At 40.6% G+C, this 13,178-nt stretch overlaps 1 protein-coding gene across 2 annotated transcripts in view; it reads right to left on the bottom strand.

Moving 5' to 3' along the window:
- The window catches only part of RASAL1 (RAS protein activator like 1), a 1,443,380-nt gene that overhangs the window by 956,107 nt on the left and 474,095 nt on the right, over positions 1-13,178 (bottom strand). For both annotated transcript variants that reach the window (XM_069619245.1, XM_069619246.1), the window contains one exon: positions 12,713-12,794. In XM_069619245.1, coding sequence (XP_069475346.1) covers positions 12,713-12,794 — 82 coding nt within the window. The remainder of the gene's footprint in view (positions 1-12,712; positions 12,795-13,178) is intronic.

The raw sequence follows: 13,178 nt of genomic DNA, 5'->3' as shown, positions 1-13,178 counted from the left end.
GTTGGTATGTGAAAAAGAAAAAATATTTTTTGTGAAAAAACACGATTGTAGATTGCGACGATTGGTGCTCGCTCATATTGTTGATTTTGTTTAATACGTAACAAAGTGTTGTATGAGGAGAAGATAAATAATTTTAAGTATGGAAGATATTACACCGCTAATACACTTGTGCAAACAGTTGCCGGAACATGCACCTAAGCTGAAAAAGCACAGCTTAGGTGCATGAGTTTTCTTGACCTAATGATCCGTAAATCAGGCGAGAAACTGAATACGACCTTGTACAGAAAACCCACAGATAGAAATTCTCTACTACCTTTTTCCAGCTTCCATCCAGCAGGCCCGAGACCGAATCTCCCATGCGGCCAATTTCTGAGGATCTGGCGCAATTGCTCTGAAAAACATGGATTTGATTTTCATGCTGCACAATTGAAAGATAGACTGACAGAGAGAGAGTGTGCCCCGCCAAATTGGTGAAAGATAATCTGAAAAGGGCAGCGAACACCAACAGAGATGTCTGCCTTACCCCACGAGAGAAAACAAAACATGACAGATTGATTTGTGTCACCACATTTAACCTAATTAGCAATGAGATCAAAACAATTGTCAATAAGAAGTGGCACCTGATTAACCAACCAGGAAGTCTATCCAAAAAACCTGTTTGCATATAAAAGGAGCAGCAACCTCAGACAAAAGCTGGTGCACACTTACAGAGAGACAGGCGGAAAACAAACGGTTTTGAACCAATGGGGGCTTCCTCCAGTGACAGGGCACTACAAATGTGGCAGTTGTGCTGCATGCCCCTTCACGGAAAGTAGACACCAATTCAATCATGGAGCCATCAAGTGGCAACCTAAACACCATACCAATTGTCTGATGAAAACTGGGATTTATGTCATTTTGTGTCCATGCGATCTTGTATATGTGGGCAAAACGATCAGACAAATAAGACAAAGAATTTCGGAGCACAGATTGTGCATAAGAAATAAAGTGGTGAACAAACCCCTGGTGGACCATTTGGCAAATTTGCCCACACTGATAAAGACCTCAGATGGTTTCTATTACAGACCGTCAAGCCACAGGCACGGGGAGGGAACCTGTCGATGACTCTACACAAAATTGAACAGGGATGGATTTATTTACTGGATACCGTAAGACATGGATTGAACATCACGGTTCAGTGGAATGATCTGATAAGTACTTGATGTGACGTAGAATAACAGGATATATTATTCAAACCAGGATTTATCCCTGAGAGATATGGGATGAAAAAGAACTATGGCAGGGGATCAAAACCTATTCTGAGCAATTCTGGCTCACCGGCCCTCCACAGACCTTGGGAGTGGGTGGCCCCCGTGTGGGGTGGCTGGAGTTACATCATCCAGCATTTGTAGGAGCAGAAAAAAAAGATAATTTTGCCTGGCTTCGCCATATAAGACATTAGCCTCATTAGGGCCCTGATTATTTTGGGGTATATGAGGTTGGAACAACATAAATATATTGTCCTCTGATATGAATATAACTCCTGTGGTTAGTAAACTACATGTCCCATGATCACTTGAGACCTGGTGATCAGGCGGACTACAACTGTTTGAAAAAATGTGGGATGGTCCTGAGTAAATCATGGCGTCATCCTCTACATAATCAGTATGTGCCCGACTTGGATTAAATAATATACGTTGTGGAACCAGAAACCCCTATAGTGCAGATACCTTCTTGATTGGTCTATCATGGATTACTGAGTATCTACGTATTGAATCTGTCATTATGGGATGGGGCCCAATAAAACAAAATAAAAATAAAATACTCTGAGGAAGATGTGCAGTGTTCTCCCCACAAACGTTTACCAATATTGAGTGCCTTCAGATATGGTTGTACTTTTTACAGAAAGCGTGCGATGCACTGATCCTATTCCTCTTTCGATGAACGTTAAGGCTGGCAAACACTTATGAATTGAAGGGCGGACCCTGAGACACTCAGAGCGAAACTACCTGATTCAAGAAACAGAGCTGTAGCAGTTGATGCTAACTGCATTTCTTGGGATTGAGCAGAAACTCAAATATCTATATGCCTTGAGGCTTCACTTTTAAAATCGATGAAATTGCCCGATGTGACCTGTGAGGGCTTTCTTGCTCACAATATCGGCGGGGGGGACGGCAGTATAATAGAAAACGGGATGTACACACTGAATGTATGTATGCCACAACATTAGTGGCTTTAGAAACATGTTTAGTGGGCCAACGGCGACATTTGCGGTTTTCGCATTTGTGTTTCCCTAATATTAGGATCATGAGCACGAGCAATCTGTTACTATGGCTGTCTCATGACAGAGGTGCAGATGACATATAATTGCAGCACGCAATATCCTCACACTGGCGATATATCCAGCTTAAAGACACATCACAGTGCGCATAACTGTGAGTATAATTCCTTTCGATGTTTTAAAATCAGGAGGCTGTGATCTAGTCACTCTAACCTAAAAGAAATGGTGATGTGATGAGTGCCACGATATGAATTGCAGGAACAAGATTGATTTCCTTAAACGATAATAGTGACACTGATGGCTTTTGCGTTTGTGTCTTGACATTATGCCCATGAACGTGAGGAAGTTCACACTCTAGAGTTCCCATGATTAAACTGTGGCATGTAATGACAGCACATTTGTGAGATACCCACTGAGAAGCTCCAGGCATAAGCAGTTTCTAGCTGCACAGAATAGTGAGCATGATTCTGTTTCTTTTTTGGAATTAGGAGGTTGTGACTTTATAGCAGTCACAGGCAAATATGGGGGAATGTTTCTTCATCCTCTTGTTTCCCCTCTTTACGCTCAGGCCAGAAGCCATTGAACAGTCTGAGCACTTAGGACAACGCCCATAATTTTGTACAAACCTCCAAGATTGATATTGGAGGTGAGTAAATTTCATTGTAATAATGAAATAAATTACATTCACACATTGATTGTGCTTGTTTAATTCATGAAGATGGCAATTATTTAGTTTGGTGGTAATAGGTTTCAATTGTTTATTATTTTTTAGATGATGTCTCTCACTCCATCTACCCTGAAGCAAGGCATATTGTGCATTTAGCTTCCGTCCTGATGAAGTTTGGGTCAATTTAGGGCTGCAAATAAAAGCCCATGGTAGCCGACCGAAACACGTGTCGACAAAACATCTTCTGTTGTTGAACAGATAGACACAATTATACAGAAGGAGTGTGATATATTTTGCAAATAATTTGTGTTAGATGGTTATTTGTATTATAGAACCATGCATTACTGTTAAGTAATATGAATTGTGTATGATTGGTTGAGTGTGTGAGAGACAGAGGAATTAAATAGAGTTTTTAATTGATTGTATGATTGAGAAAGACCTATGTTGTGTTTTTTGTACAACGAAATGAATGTTCAAACGTCAAATAAAATTATTTTGAGCAAATAGGTAGTGAGTAGTGTTTTTCCATCCTCAATTCTATGGTCCATTGTTTGTAAATACCTTATTCTCACCTAGAGGACTGTGGAATGTTCCAGGTACCCTTCTTTTTCTAAACAGGAATTTCAATCAGCAAGGCGAAATCATGTCTCTTCCCTCTCGCAGGGTTGGCAGGAACCGAGGAAGATCAACCCCCACGCCTGGGACTACAATGGAGGGTCCATTCCTTCTGTTATCTGGGAATTAATATTTATCATGATATTAGAGACACCCACATACAGACTACATTAAAGGCAAGGTCGCGTCTAGAGGCCTCAACAGAATTCTGGAAAAAGCTGCCCCTTTCGGTAATGGGTAGAATAGCCCTCTTGAAAATGGTAGCCATCCCCGGTCTACTGTACCATTTCATAAATGTACCGTATCTCATACCAAAAACCTTCATCAGAGACCTGAATTCGACACTGGCCAGCTTAATCTGGGGAAGCGGTAGAAAGAGTGTTGCACTCAATGTCTTATGTAGAGACTACTGTAACACATTGGGTATTGATTATTAGGCCTATTAGGGTCAATATTGCATTCCTACCGTGAATCAGAATACATGTTATCACAATATCACGGTCTAGGGAGAAGTAATTCTGCTGAACATATTATTTATGTGTTCTCAGTACATCATATACACATAACAGCTAGTATTATCTGTATCTCAGCGGACCAGCCCTGACATCAGGTATAACACCGCTTGTTGACAAGAGATAGAATAGAGGAGACTTTGTCCCTTTCCTACAAATACAAATAGAAATACAGATACAAGTTTTGAGTGACAGAGGAAAGGAGGCATTTTACATTAGATAATGCCCAGTTCTAGATTTTTCTAGAACAAAATGTGCACAGCAGTGTATTATTCTTTATTATCCAATGCGGTGCCAGCTACTAGAAAGATCTAACAACTTGTACTGGTATAACACAACACAAATGTAAGGCTCCATAACTATAAGGTCCTTCTAAAACATAACGATAAATCCACAGAAAAATCTGTAATAGACCTGATATATGGCTCAGGTCTAGCTAACTTGGTACAGTCTATGCCAGGTTGCTATATACACAGATCAAAAAGGGCATGAGACCAGCTCATGCTATAAAAAGGTCGACCGGTTTCATAACCATAGCTGTTCAGGTCATCTTCATCAGGACATAGAAGTGGTTCATGTCAGAGGGGTCTTGACTCCGTAATGGGCAACTACTTTATCCCATTGGTGTGTTTCTTACTCCTACAAGATGTAACAGAAAAAACAAAGAGAGGGGGGATCACTATTGGGCCCCTTGGTATACTATGCCTAGTGCTTACTCCTATGCATATAGTGCTGAAAAATGTATATATTATTTCATACAATTTATAAGAATATAACAAGACTACTAGGCTAGTTGAAATCTTTTGTGTTTTCAATCTGGTGCCTGATGTCATGCAAAACAAAGAAGGGGAAGGGGAAGTGCTCAGGAGTGCTCATTGTATATACTGAGCCTTACACTATATGTGTGCGGAGGTGCGGTTCCTTATATCCCTCACAAGCATAAAGGGTACAAAGTACTCAGTATGACTTACCGCCATGGTGTAGTATAGGCGCAGTCTAGTGTGTTCTATGATACTCACTAGCCGGTAAGCCCTCACAGTCCTTGCATACTACTCCCAGAAGCACTAATTGACAACATTGTGTTTCATTCTGCTGCATCTTGTTTGTTTGCTTTAATCTAATAGGAGCACATGACAACATATGCCTGTTAATTTCCATGGGCATCACTTGACTGCGCCTATACTTTACCATGGCGGTAAGTCATACTGAGTACTTTGTACCCTTTATGCTTGTGAGGGATATAAGGAACCGCACCTCCGCACACATATAGTGTAAGGCTCAGTATATACAATGAGCACTCCTGAGCACTTCCCCTTCCCCTTCTTTGTTTTGCATGACATCAGGCACCAGATTGAATACACAAAAGATTTCAACTAGCCTAGTAGTCTTGTTATATTCTTATAAATTGTATGAAATAATATATACATTTTTCAGCACTATATGCATAGGAGTAAGCACTAGGCATAGTATACCAAGGGGCCCAATAGTGATCCCTCCTTTCTTTGTTTTTTTCTGTTACCTCTTGTAGGAGTACGAAACACACCAATGGGATAAAGTAGTTACCCATTAGGGAGTCAAGACCCCTCTGACATGAACCACTTCTACGTCCTGATGAAGATGACCTGAACAGCTATGGTTATGAAACCGGTCGACCTTTTTATAGCATGAGCTGGTCTCATGCCCCTTATGATCTATGTATATAGCAACCTGGCGTAGACTGTACCAAGTTAGCTAGACCTGAGCCATATATCAGGTCTATTACAGATTTTTCTGTGGATTCTTTGTTATGTTTTAGTAGGACCTTATAGTTGAGGAGCCTTATGTGTGTGTTGTGTTACACCAGTACAAGTTGTTAGATCTTTCTAGTAGCTGGCACCGCATTGGATAATAAAGAATAATACACTGCTGTGCACATTTTGTTCTAGAAAAATCTAGAACTGGGCATTATCTAATGTAAAATGCCCACTTTCCTCTGTCACACAAAACTTGTATCTGTATTTCTATTTGTATTTGTAGGAAAGGGACAAAGTCTCCTCTATTCTATCTCTTGTCAACAAGCGGTGCTATACCTGATGTCAGGGCTGGTCCGCTGAGATACAGATAATACTAGCTGTTATGTGTATATGATGTACTGAGAACACATAAATAATATGTTCAGCAGAATTACTTCTCCCTAGACTGTTATGTAGAGATTATACAGAAGGAGCAGTGTGCCTCCTGCATTTTGAACTTTACTATATAGCTGGTCAGCTGCAACATGCTGGCAGACTCAGAAACAATAGATCACACCCTGATGAGCTTCAGAATAGCCCCCTACCTCTTAGAAGAAGAGCTGTGGCTTAAGAAAACTAGAATAACAGACCCTCCGGGACTCCTGCGTCTGGGCAGACAGATATGCAGCAGAACCAAAAAGATACTGAAATTAGAGGAGCCCTACTCCCCGCAGATCCCACTGGTGGCCCTACACAGAGTCAACAAGGAACATTTAGCTCAAAGTAGGAAGCACTGGGAGGAAAGGGGGGTAATAACCACAGGAGACCTCTACTCCTCAGAAAAATTGCAGACATTCCAAGACCTGGCAGAGACACATGGGATTCATAAAGGCCAATTTATAACACGCATAAGTTTATTATGCACACTAAAGAATACGTGGCCAGCCTTCCCAGATCTTGGAGACGAAAATCTGACCTTAGGACAGCAGTCGTATAGCACATCAGAGGGAGGACATTTAGTCTCTAGACTATATCAGGGATTGCTAGAAATGATACCCAAAGGTCTAAACAGGAGAAAGCGAGCATGGGAAACAGAGATAGGTATAGAATGCAGAGAAAATGCTATACCCCCAAGAGAGTCTCGAGAAATGCTAGACTGAAGCTGACCCAATACTACACATTACATAGAGCATACATGACACCTTAAAGTTATCACGATTCCCAGGGGCGAGGGTATTGAGTTGTCCAAGATGCGGAGAAGAAAAGGCAAGCATGGGGCACATGTTCTGGTACTGCCCGGTATCGCGGAAATACTGGCGGGAAATCGAAATAAGATTGACGAAAGGAGGGATTGGGGGCCAGGAAATGACAGCTGAGTCCTGCCTTGTTGGAATCTACAGATATCAGAAGGATGATGGGACAACGAGGAGATGATAGAGCTAGCCTGGGTACTGGTCAAAAGGAGAATAGCGATACCATGGAAGGCTCGGGAGGGACCAAATGTAGATAGATGATGGGAAGATCTGAAAAGATGGTCCATGGCAGAGACGGCAGTTTGGCATGAAGCACTCCAAATGGGCAGAAGAGAAACCTCTGAGGACATAATAACATGGAATGCACTTGTACATCACCTGTTCACCTCACTGGATAACAAACTTCCTTGAGATCTGGTGTCTCCAGACTAACACATCTAAACATTAAGGAGCAACAATGACTACGAATAGAAATGCCCATGAGCTCCCCATCTGAATTGATAATCCACTGACCCAAATAGACTGAATCCTTGTAGTGACATGAACCGTGTTCACGGTTACAGTTTGAACTGGGGTAAGGGAGGGAGTTGGGGTGCGAAGCAGAATTGGGGAGGAGTCAATTGCATGTAAAAGATACTGAAAATGTTAAAATGCGTACAATTTATGCAACATGAGAAATACACAATCAAAATATATTTTTTTAATAAGGTTTTTGGAAATGTAAAAACATTTTTTTTTAAAATACCTACCAGGAATTATAAGACGTTTTTTTAACAAAACTAATATTTGGTCTGCCTACAGAATGATGACATACTCAGTTACAGACACTGAACACACTTTCTTGCAGAGAAAGATTTCTAAGTTATGTAATTTTCAACTTGGGACAAGCAATTGTTCTATCCACTAAAAGACAGCACAGCCACTTACAGCACCAGAACATAAACTAATCTATGGCCTGTCTCCAAACAATGCTGAGATGTTCATCTTCATAATCTAATCTACTGTCTGCCTCCAAGCAATTCTGTGGTTTCTTCTTCATCCTCACGCTGACAAAAAATATTGCATGGAGCATCTGATGCACGATGGTCATGGAGGTAAGAGTCAGTAAAAGTGACAAAAGATGGCTATTCTATTTCAATGTCATACCTTTCCCTCAGCTAAATTCTATTTTAATTTTCTTTCTGCCCCTCAGGTAAAGCCAATTTAAATGTTCTACGTCTCCCTCACAAATCAGTGTTCATTTTCCACTTCTGCGTCAACTCAAGCCCCTTCCCTCAACTGTTATTATAAACTCCTGCCTCATCATTTGCCTTATACGACTGATACAGAAATCTCCTCTATTAATACTTTTTTAGCCAAAACCACCTGAACAACTGCAAATGTTCAGAAGAGCTTGATACGCAGAAAACACCAAATGTTTGGGTGGTTTGGTTTGTGCAGAATTATTTTTCCCACGCTTAAAATTGGGGATTGTGGGTTATTTCTGTGTCTGCCAACTCTTTGTAGACATGTACATGTTCTTCAGTAGAATCATCAGCATCCCTGAGACAGTCCTATAAATAATGCTTCTTAGCCTTGGAGCTGTACTCTGCGCTGTAAGAAAATGCAATGTAGAAGGCAAGGGAAGGACCCTGGCCCTTGGAAGGTATTTGTTATCCTTGCCTGAAGGAGTTAGAAGGACCTAACACCCAATTGTTTAGGATGCTGTGGTCGGATGAATTCTTGTTTAGAGAGGGCGAGGATGAACTCAGGCATATCAAGGATGTAATTGCGGAAAGATGGATTACATTTTAGATGGGTGGCGACTGTCCAAACCAGCAGCTCTGGGACTACTTTTGGAGCAAGGGTTGAAGTCTTCCACTTAAACTCTAAAATGATACTAGTAATCACTTTCATAGAGTATGAAAATGTATGGAATTCTAAAGCAGGATCTATCTGTATAAAAATCAAGTTACCATTCGTGTGCCAATATTTTTGCCTTTTAGCCTGAGGGAAGAATCATTATAGCAGGATGATGCCTCGAGCCATAAATCGGGGAAGGGTCATTATCCCAAGTGATATTGACCACTCTGAAGCTCTAGAAAGCTATTAGCACACAGTGATTCTAACAATACATGCTTTGGGGTTTTGGTGGTTAAGTAAAAAATGTACCTTAAGAGTGAGTAGAGTAAAAAAAAAAACGAAGTTAGTAAATTAAATGTGGTTTTAATTTGTAGCATTTAAATAACCAGTTGTCTTCTTGGATACAACACAGCGACTAGGCTGTCACATAGGGAACAATGGTGGTTCTATCACACTCAGAGCTACCTTAATGGATTGAATCATCAAGAAGAATGGCAGCTATGTTTGTAACCACAGTGAGATCTTGTTATTGAACCAATATATTGTTTGTTTGTTTGTTTGTTTATTTATTTGTATTGTGCACCAGACCCGAAGGTATCAGGGCGCAGAGGTTACATGGAAATTCACAGCTTAGGTTACAGAAATAAGTTACACATGGCAAAAGGTAGCAACTACTCGTTATCACATGCAAAAATAAGGCACAGCTAACTGTAAGCAAAGGAGTTCACAGCTTAAGTTACAAAGAGAATAAACATGGCAGGTAAAGGATCAATGTAAGTTACAGAAATGGCAATTGCAAGTTATCGTGGCCAGAAAACAAAGGCATAGCTGGTTAAATCACAGTAATAAAATCTAGTAGACTATTTGCCATAGAGGCAAATGTTAAAGGTCTGTTGACTTAAACCAGTTGATGCAGTTGGATCTAAAGTTATGGTAAGGTTGATCCGCTCTAAGGGGGGTGGGCGGCACGGAATTCCAAAGCTGGGCTGCTTTGACAGGAAAACTGCTACCCCCAACCTTTGATAATTTAAATCTAGGAATAGTGAGGCAGTCAGTGTTATTTAGTCTGAAGGATCTGGTAGAGGACCTCCTATGGAATCTCTCGGAGAGATAACTGCGTGCAGCATTGTTCAGGGATTTGTGAATGAGAGAGGCAGTTTTAAGCCAGATTCTGTCCTGGGTTGAGAGCCAGTTGTTTTGCCGCCTGATCTCCGAGATATGTTCTCTCCTTGCTTCACCGAGGGCCGCTATGAGGGCGTTATTTTGAAGTATCTGGATTCTCTTGATAGTATTTTTATTGGAACCGATGTAGAGGGTGTTACAGTAGTCCAGTTTGGACATAAGGCTTCTGGCCAAGATGATACAGCTGTCATTCGAAAGAAATGGTTTACCTGTTCTGATGAGTTTGCATGTGTAGGAGGAAGCGGAGGCCATGGCATTGACTTGTTTAGTGAAGGTAAGAATGGAGTCAAGGTAAAAGCCTAGAGTTTTACCTTGCTGGCAACTTTGATAAGGTTGCCGTCGATTATAAAGGAGGTATATTCATGGCCTAGTTTTCCCTGTGGGCTTTACAATATAAGGTAATTCTGAGTACTGACCTTGGAGCTATGCAAAACGAGAGGGCAATGTTTATTCTGTTACGCGGCTAAGAATTTGTAAAATACACATTAGAACAGAATTATATGGTTCACTGGTTAAAGTAGATTTTCCACATATATTTGTTCCAATTAGTGTAGTAGTGAGGTTTAATATCAGATAAAACATTCTATTGGGCCACATTCCAAAATGGCGTTCGCCATTGGCGGATAGTCGAGAATTGTCCTTATGGGATATTTTAGTCCTCTATCTGGGCTATTCCAAGCTTTTTCCAAACGCAACAAGTTAGTCCCCTTTCTATAGCATTGCACGCTGCTTTCCATTTCTATTTTTACACCGCGCTAGACAAGGGATGCTTGCCGCCCGCTTCTACACACGCTATGCTGCAGTTACTATAGATGACAACAACAGGTAGCTTTTATTCGGTGTCGAGATATGTTATTATATTTGAATAACGAACAAGACAAGCCCACCTGTATGAAGGATGGACGGAGGGGCTTACTATGTACCCTTTATGTTCCACAGATGGCTACTTAGAGCACATCTGAAACTTAATATGAAAGCTGAGTTCCTTTAGTTGAGGAGTGAGAATGAAAAATCCTTCTGGAAAATAAATGACTGCGAAAAAAAAGATATGGACAGTAGAGGTTGGTGGCTGTTTTATCTCAATTGGATATTGTGTGTTTTTACACAGCACCACAGATGGGAATTAGAGGTTTATTCCCTATTCTGCATCATGTCATTGCAGGTATTTATGTTTACCCTGCACTTGTGGTTGAAGACGGAGGAGCCCCCCTCCATACAATGAGGAATGAACATATAGTAAATGTTCCTAAATTGTAACTAATGGGAGCACACGAGATAGTGTAAGGGGCTGTGAACGGGAAGTGCGGGTTTTCATTTGGTTTTATTTGTTGTTTTATGTTGTTTTTTAGAATTATTAGACACATCATGGGATGGTGTAAAATGAAATAATTAAAAAGAAAAAAACGATATGCCATTTTCAAGTCCTTAGGAAGACGGACATCAGCTGCTTCTGAACTAGATGCTAGACCGTCGAAACTAAGAGAAAAGGGAAATTCATGAATTAGGGCAGAGGAGTTTGTCGATTTCTGCACTCCTTATTTCCTTTAGTTGACGAATACTTGAAATATGCTATAGTTGGGACAACCATTTGAATACGTTTTGTTTTGTTGCAATTACTTTTAAATGGACTTTAGCTGTCATACATTGGCACAATGTTGATACATACTAGACAGGTTATAGCTGGGACTAACGTCTGAGAGTGCTTTCTTGCTAAATGTGTTACAGTTTAGATACATTGGCACAGTGTTATAGATATCCAGGTTCTAGATCATCTCAGACTAGTGGCCTGTATGAATTATGAAATTTATCTTTTTTATATATGAAGATTTGCACATGTATGTTTTGCATTTTCTTTGCACAATACCGCAATGAGGCGATTTTGTACACTGTTTAACACCTTTTTGAGAATAATGGATTGTTTATGAAATATTTTTTAAACCTTCTTTTAAACATTTCTAAAATAAATAATATATGTTATAATGAATTGAAATTGAGCACTGACCCGTCACATTCCTTTATCAGTATCTGAACCCCAATTTGAATTAATTGAATTCATTTTAGTTCCGTGAGCATCTTCTTTTGTGGTTTTTGATTGTTGCTCCCCAATGCCCACGATGAAGGAAACGCCCATCCTTTGGTTCTACTGTCTTTATAAGTTAAGCATTTTAATTGCCACATGGTTGAACTTAAACAGGTTTAACAGGAGCATGCATTAGATGTCATGTAAAAATAAACCGTGTTTCCACAAGACAATTAAAGCATTTTCCAATGTTTTAGCATTCTCCTTTGTGTGTTAAATAGCATGTTGCAGCAAAAAAAGGTCCTCCCAGGGAGGAAGTGTCTTGTTGAAAATAAATATTGCCTGCAAATTGCATTGTTGTTACCCTGTCTGCTTCTGAAGACAAAATGTTCAGAATGAAATCAATAGCAGTAGTTATTGAATGCACTCTAAACAGTCTGATCAGCTGAGAGGAGTTCAATAATGATGTCCATGTGCTAGTAACAATTATAACTCAGGATTATGGGAACCCCAGCTTCACAGCAAGGATATTCCTTGTATGTCTACCCTTCAAGGTCAGCACAAACATCTGACTGCGGGTGATTCCCTCTGCTTCTGTGGACATTGTATAATACTCAATAGTTTGGTAAAAAAGAAAGTCTATACTCACTGCAGTCTCCAGCGTTTGGCCATTACAGAAGACTCGTGTGAAAGGGTCAGACGTTCCAGAAATATCCCGGGGGGCAAGATCTCTAGGAAGCAAGTGAGACAACAAGAAATGCAAACTTCGATGACATGGATATGAAGGTCTTAAAAACGGCACACCAATATCTGACTACACCATCCACATGCAAGGTACTTGGTCCAAGGCTTATCCAAGGTGATAATTAAGAGTTCCATCCCACAGCTCCATTCCACAGTTCCACACCACAGATCCAGCCCAGGGCCCCACTCCCCAGCCCTAATACACAACTTCATCCACAGCTCCACTGCACAGAGCCACACCACAACTCTACTCCAAAGCCCCACAACCCCAACACATCTCCATCCCAGAGATTGAACACACATATTGACCCCACAGCTTTGTGGCACAGCTGTGACCCAAAGATTCACTCCACAGCTCAACCCTGCACCTA

The sequence above is a fragment of the Ambystoma mexicanum genome, chromosome 10 (assembly GCF_040938575.1).
Source record: "Ambystoma mexicanum isolate Mex_15411 chromosome 10, UKY_AmexF1_1, whole genome shotgun sequence".
In the NCBI taxonomy this organism is placed as follows: Eukaryota; Metazoa; Chordata; class Amphibia; order Caudata; family Ambystomatidae; genus Ambystoma; species Ambystoma mexicanum.
Note: the sequence above shows the minus strand (reverse complement) of the source record. Positions and strands in the feature narration are given on the sequence as shown.